Source organism: Macrobrachium nipponense, chromosome 9, assembly GCF_015104395.2.
Source record: "Macrobrachium nipponense isolate FS-2020 chromosome 9, ASM1510439v2, whole genome shotgun sequence".
NCBI lineage: Eukaryota > Metazoa > Arthropoda > Malacostraca > Decapoda > Palaemonidae > Macrobrachium > Macrobrachium nipponense.
In genome coordinates, this window is record NC_061110.1 from 19,082,052 (window position 1) to 19,089,551 (window position 7,500).

The 7,500-nt window shown below is 34.1% G+C and overlaps 1 protein-coding gene across 1 annotated transcript in view; it reads right to left on the minus strand.

The window, feature by feature from the left end:
* Nucleotides 1-7,500, minus strand: part of LOC135218020 (relaxin receptor 1-like) — a 51,686-nt gene that overhangs the window by 11,408 nt on the left and 32,778 nt on the right. The window contains exons 13-14 of the mRNA XM_064254165.1: nucleotides 4,839-4,906; nucleotides 3,823-3,984 (exon numbers count right to left, since the gene is read on the minus strand). Coding sequence (XP_064110235.1) covers nucleotides 3,823-3,984; nucleotides 4,839-4,906 — 230 coding nt within the window. The remainder of the gene's footprint in view (nucleotides 1-3,822; nucleotides 3,985-4,838; nucleotides 4,907-7,500) is intronic.

Below are 7,500 nucleotides of genomic sequence, written 5' to 3' on the forward strand. Positions count from 1 at the left end.
GTAACCATAAATCCCTTTTCAACTACTACAACCGTAACCCATACTCCCTTTTCAACTAACTAACTTAACCCATCATCCCTTTTCACAACCTACACCGTAACCATAATCCCTTTTTAACTACCTAAAGTAACCATAATCCCTTTCCAAACCCCCTTTTACTAACCGAACCATAATCCCTTTTCAATTACTAACCATAACCATGATCCCTTTTCAATTACTAACCATAACCATAATCCCTTTTCAACTACTAACCGTAACCCATAACCCCCTTTTTAACTTACTTAAAACGTAACCATAATCCCCCTTTTACAAACTACTAACCGTACCATAATCCCTTTTCAACTAACCTAACCGTACCCATAATCCTTTTCAACTACCCTTTTAAACTAACATAATCCCTTTTCAACTCTAAACGTAACCATAATCCCGTTCAACCTACTTAACCGTAACCATAACCCCCTTTTAACTACTAAACGTAACCATAATCCCTTTTCAACTACTAACGTAACCATAATCCCTTTTCAACTACTAACCGTAACCATAACCCCCTTTTTAACACTACTAACCTTAAACCATAAATCCCCTTTTTCAACTACTTAAAACCGTAACCTAACCCCTTTTAACCTACTAAACGTAACCATATCCCTTTTCAACTAACTAACCGTAACCATAAACCCCCCCTTTTTTTGTTTTTTTTTTTTTTTTGAACAAAAAACTAAACTAACCCCCCAGTAACCTTAATCCCTTTTCAACCTCCTAAACGTTAACAAATATCCCTTTTTCAACTCGGAACCATAACCAAATCCCTTTTCAACTAAGCTAACCGTACCTAATCCCGTTGTCAACTACTATAAACCCTAACCATTTAATCCCTTTTCAACTATTACAACGTAACCAAATCCCTTTTCAACTACTAACCGTAACCCATTTTAACCCCGCTTTTAAACTACTAAAACCGTAACCATAATCCCTTTCAACTACTAAACGTAACCATAATCCCTTTTCAACTAAACTAACCATTTTTGAACCTAATCCCTTTTCAACTACTAATAACCGTTAACCATAATCCCTTTTTAACTACTAACCGTAACCATAATCCCTTTTCAACTACTAACCATAACCATAATCCCTTTTCAACTACTAACCATAACCATAATCCCTTTTCAACTACTAACCGTAACCATAATCCCTCTTTTCAAACTACTAAACCATAACCCATAATCATCTCCCCTTTTCAACCTACTAACCGGTAACCATAACCCGCCTTTAACTAACTAAAAAAACCCCGTTTAAACCATAATCCCCTTTTCAAACTAACCTAACGTAAAACCCAAATAATCCCCTTTTCAACTACTAAACCATAACCATAATTCCCCTTTCAACTACTAAACGTAACCATAAATCCCCTTTTCAACTAACCCCCTTAAACGTAACCATAATCCCCTATTTCAACTACTAAACTGCTGTAACCCATAACCCCGCCTTTTTATAACTACCCTAAACGTTTTACCCATAAAATCCTTTTCAACCTAAACGTAACCAATAATCCCCCTTTTCAACTTACTAAACCGTAACCATAACCCCCTTTTTAAACTATTTACAACTACTAAACCGTAACCGTATCCTTTTTCAACTACTAACCGTAACCATAAACCTTTTCCCCCCCTTTTAACTACTAAACGTAACCATAATCCCCCTTTTCAAGCTTACTAACCCGGTAACCATAAAAAACCCCCTTTTAACTAACTTTTAACCGTAACCATAAAAATCCCTTTTCAAACCTATCTAAACGTAACCTTTTCAATACATCCTCTTTTCAACACTAAACCATAAACCATAAATCCCCTTTTCAACATACTAACGCCGTAACCATAACCCTTTTCCAACTACTCAACCCCCATAAAACCATTTTAATCCCTTTTTCAACTATTATAAACCGTAAAACCATCAATCCCCTTTTTTCAACTAACTAACTCCGTAACCATATAACCCCCTTTTAACTACTAACGTAACCATAATCCCCCTTTTCACTAAACGTAACCATAACCCCCCTTTTTTAAATACTAAAACGAACCCTAATCCCTTTTTCAAACTACAAACGAACCATAAATTTTCAACTACTACAAAATAACCATAATCCCTTTTTCAACTACTAACCGTAACCATATAATTTTAAAATAACTAACAACCAATATCCCCTTTTCAAATATAAACTAACCATAATTCCTTTTCAAACTAAAACCGTAACCATAACCCCCTTTTAACTATCTAACCGTAACCCATAATCCCTTTTAACTACTAAAACGTAACCATAACCCTTTCAACTACTAACCATCCAACAAATAAATCCCTTTTCAACTACTCAACCGTAACCATAATCCCCTTTTAACCTATAAAACGTAACCATAATCCCTTTTCAATTTTTAACTAACTAACCCCCATAACCAAACCCATAATCCCTTTTCAACTACTAACGTAACCATAATAACCCCCTTTTTCCAACTACTAAAAACGTAACATATCCCTTTTCAACTACTAAACCGTAAAACCACCCCCTTTTAACTACTAAACGGAACCATAACCCTTTTGTAACTACTAATATAACCATAATCCCTTTTCAAACTACTAACCGTAACCATAACCCCTTTTTAACACGAAACGTTTTAAACATAATCCCTTTTTTCAAATCTAAACCGAACCATAACCCCCTTTTCCAACTACTAACAGTAACCATAATCCCTTTTCAACTACTAACATAACCATAAAATCCCTTTTCAAAACACAAAGGCTACTAACCATAACCATAATCCCCAATTTTCAACTAACTACCCAAACCATAACCATAATCCCTTTTCAACTACTAACCATAACCATAATCCCTTTTCAACTACTAACCATAACCATAATCCCTTTTCAACTACTAACCGTAACCATAATCCCTTTTCAAATATTTTCAACCATAACATAATCCCTTTTAACTACTAACCATAACCCCATAATCCCCTTTTCAACTAAACTACCTAACCATAATCCCTTCAACTCTAACATAACATAATCCCTTTTCAACTACAACCATAACCATAATCCCTTTTCAACTACGAACCATAACCAATAATCCCTTTTCAAACTACTAACCAATAAACACATAATCCCTTTTTTCCCAACTAACAATAACCATAACCCATAATCCCCTTTTCAAACTACTAACCATAACCATAATCCCTTCCCCCCTTTTCAACCTACTAACCAATACAAACCATCCCTAATCCCTTTCAACTACTAACCGTAACCATAATCCCTTTTCAACTACTAAACCGTAACCATAATCCCTTTTCAACTACTAAACGTAACCATAATCCCTTTTCAACTACTAAACGTAACCATAATCCCTTTTCAAACTATAAAACGTAACCATAACCCTACTTATAACCGTAACCATAATCCCTTAACCTTTTCAACTACTAAACGTAACCATAATCCCACCTTTTTCAAACTACTAACCACCCTAAACCATAAACCATCCAATCCCACTTTTTTTTTTTTCAACTACTAAACGTAACCATAATCCCTTTTCAACTACTAACCATAACCATAATCCCTTTTCAACTACTAACCGTAACCATAATCCCTTTTTCAACTACTAACCGTAACCATAATCCCTTTTTCAAAATACTAAACGTACCATAATCCTTTTTCAACTACTAACCGTAACCATAATCCCTTTTCAACTACTAACCGTAACCATAATCCCTTTTCAACTACTAACCGTTACCATAGTCACTTTTCAACTACAAAGCTACATCAGAGATAAGGGTATCCTACCTGCCAGATTCCTTATAAAAAGTGAGAGAAGTTTGTTGTCATCCCGAGTGAAAAGTCTTCCTGCCAGTACGGTGAAGTTCCCTACCATGGTGAGAGTTGCCACCAACCACACTGCTACTCGAAGTTCTAACCGAACAAGGAGGTTTTCGAAGGATGAAACACCTAAAGAAAAAGAAAAATTAATAAAAATAAGGTCTCTTCTTCAGTGTCTGTTACAAAATCATATATGACTTATCTCAATAAGGAGGTTTTCGAATGATGAAACACCTTGAATAAAAAATTAAGGTCTCCTCTTCAGCGCGTGTTACAAAATCATATATAAAATATTTAAATTATCAAGGGACGATATGGTGTCAAGCCCTGCTCGTTTAACATAATCCTCTGTAAGTCCACGTCTTCAAAAATTAATTCATATACTTTACTTAGGTTATAACAAATTAACTAAAAATCATAATTCACCTAACGAGAAAGTAAATAAGATGCATGACCACATCTTCAAAAAAAAAAAAAAGGGATTTAAGTCATGAAACATTAAGTGAAGTTTAAGATTCACCCAACAAGGAGAGAACTTTGATCTTAGCGAAGCAGCTTGGCACTGTGTTGCCATATGAGCAGTTAACGATTCAGAGCTCATGGTAGTTTTTATTTTGGCCATAAATTTGCAAATAAAGTATGAGGAATATAATAAACATCATGTTATTTACTAACTATAGTTTCTTTTTTGAGCATTACGAGGAACAAACTTATTTGTAAACTAAAGTTAAACTCAAGTAATTTAAACAAAGCTTTTCATTCAACCAGGTGTACTGCTAGTATGGGTCTGTCTAATTCACAAAATTTGACTATTTCACTGCAGTTTCTGTTAGTTTATTTTATAATAAGTATATGGGCTCCACTCGAGCGAGTGAATTAACCATACTACTTGTTTTTTTTTCTTTGTTTTTTTTACCAAAAAGTTAAACTAGATTACGAAACCGTTGTATCCACTCGATTAGAACAATATAAGTTAAACTTACCATCAGTTTTCGGCCGACAGTCTGGTACTTTGGGGAAATAACTGCAGTATCGGAATCTCATGAAGTATCTATATAAAAAAACAATTAAAAAGAAATGTAAGTTTTGATTGTAATTCAAGACCACCGCCGCCCCCGCCTCACTCTCTCTCTTCTCTCTCTCTCTCTCTCTCTCTCTCTCTCTCTCAACAGAAAACCTGAAATTTCTATTACAAACATAAAGTATGTACTGTGTGTGTGAGAGAGAGAGAGAGAGAGAGAGAGAGAAAGAGAGATGGGGGAGGAGAAATAGGGTAGTTTTTAGAGAGAGACAGAGATATGGTTAAAAAAAAGTAGAGAGAGAGAGAGAGAGAGAGAGAGAGAGAGAGAGAGAGAAATGATAGGGTAGTCTGTAAGGCTTGATCCCTGGAAAAGTATGCACTGAGAGAGAGAGAGAGAGAGAGAGAGAGAAAGAGAGAGAGAGAGAGATAACAGCAGCAATGACATACCTACGTCTCTCTTTCGTAATCACAAACATATTCAACACTCTTCTATTTAAATTTTCGGTTATTGTATGTTTTTGTCTTCATTTATGTAATACCTCCCATAACAAATGATGTTTGTTTCATTCTAGATTAGCTTCATGTAATTTCCAACAACCTTCTCCTACGGTCCCTTCCAAATTTACCGCCCATTAATATAATGCATAAATCTCCCTTTATACAGAGTGATAATCTCCATTTATATAGAGTAACAATCTCCATTTTTATATAGTTATAATCTCCCTTTATGCAGATTAATATAATCTCCCTTTATACAGATTAATAATCTCCCTATATACAGTGTAATAATCTCCATTTATACAGTGTATTAATATCCATTTATACAGGCTAATAATCTCCCTTTATACAGATTAATAATCTCCATTTACACAGTGTAATAATATCCATTTATATAGGTCAATTATTTCCCTTTATACAGATTAATAATCTCCATTTATACAGTTTGATAATCTCCATTATTCAGGGTAATAATCTCCATTAATACAGAGTAATAATCTCGCTTTATACAGAAGAGTATTAATCTCCATTTATAAAGATCAATAATCTCCCTTTATAGAAATCAATAATCTCTCTTTATACAGAATAATAATTTCCCTTTACAACAATTAATAATCTCCATTTATGCCGGTTAATAATCTCCCTTTATACGATTAATAATCCTCCTTTGTACGATTAATAATATCCCCCTATACAAAATAATAACCTCCCTTTCCACAGAGTCATAGCCTCTCTTTATACAGATAAATAATCTCCATTTATACAGAGTAATAATCTATCTTTATACAGAAAAATAATATTCATTTATACAGAGAATTAATCTCCATTAATACAGAGTAATAATCTCGCTTTATACAGAGAAATAATCTATATTTATATAGACTAATAATCTCCCCGCCTTCCTGTTGGACTATGCTCCCATTTTCATGTCTAGACATTTTTATCGCCTTTTTATCCGCGTCATGATGTCGAAAGCAAAAAATATATAAATAAGTATATAAAAAGACTGAGAAAATGAGGGAAAAAAAACGTATATGCTTCAGTATTTTCCATTTTCATTCGTGAACAAAGTTTGAAATAATTTTCATGGCAAATAAACCTCGTGCTTATTTCATACAGTTGCCATCAAATATGTTCCCATGAGCATTTTAGTCTCATGATTACAGTAGTGTTCCTGTTGCACTGTTTATTTTATCTTTTGCTTATACAACATTCTGGCGTCATTTTTTTTTTTTTACCATGTCTAGTTCTGTTTTTGCTCATAAAATTGATATTTCGTTTATACAGAAATATTCAGTGCAATATGTAACAATCATTATAAGAAACGTGTGCTAAATCCGCTCTTTTTCTATGACTGTGCAGATGAAAACATTTTGCATAACTTAAAATTATACTGTAACAACAGAAAATAATATATTCATTTTCCGTACGTGCGTGTATTTCATAAATACAAAATACTATATCTTCATTATTTCCATTTATTTATTGCATATTTAAGCAGGCCATCTGATTTTTACAGTGCTGTTGTACGCGCGCTCTAAGCATATTTTGTGATATCAATTTTAATCAATAATAATTTATTCATGGTAACTGTCACATTGAAATATCGCATCTAAAACCTATTTATTCTGCTACAAATTCGAACTTTCACGTAGATTGAAATATGAACTAAATGCCTTATAAGACATTAATTTGCATACTTTAAAAGAGGATGTTAAAGATAGAGGCTAGAAATGTCTGAATTACTTAAAAAATTAATAGTCATACTGTTATCTCTTTTTTAGTTTGTAGGCTTTATCTGGATTAACGCATCGGTTATTTATGTATAAATTTCCTTAACTTCCTGTAAAGAAATGTTTGCGAATTATTGTAGAATTTCCTCATCTTACTATAATGTCTGTCCGTCCGTATGCCATTCAATCACGGCCAAACGGCAGGCCCGATGGGCATGAAACTTGGCAAGGTTATAGCGGGGACCCATAAGATGGTTTATAATGGGGTTTCATCCTACCCTCCTAGGCCCCCTCCGAAGGGGTTGGGGGTGAGAAGAGATTCCCTGAAACGGAGCTGGTCTGCCCGTGAAACAAGACTGGTTGTGCCCGTAGACTTATTTACTATAGGAATTT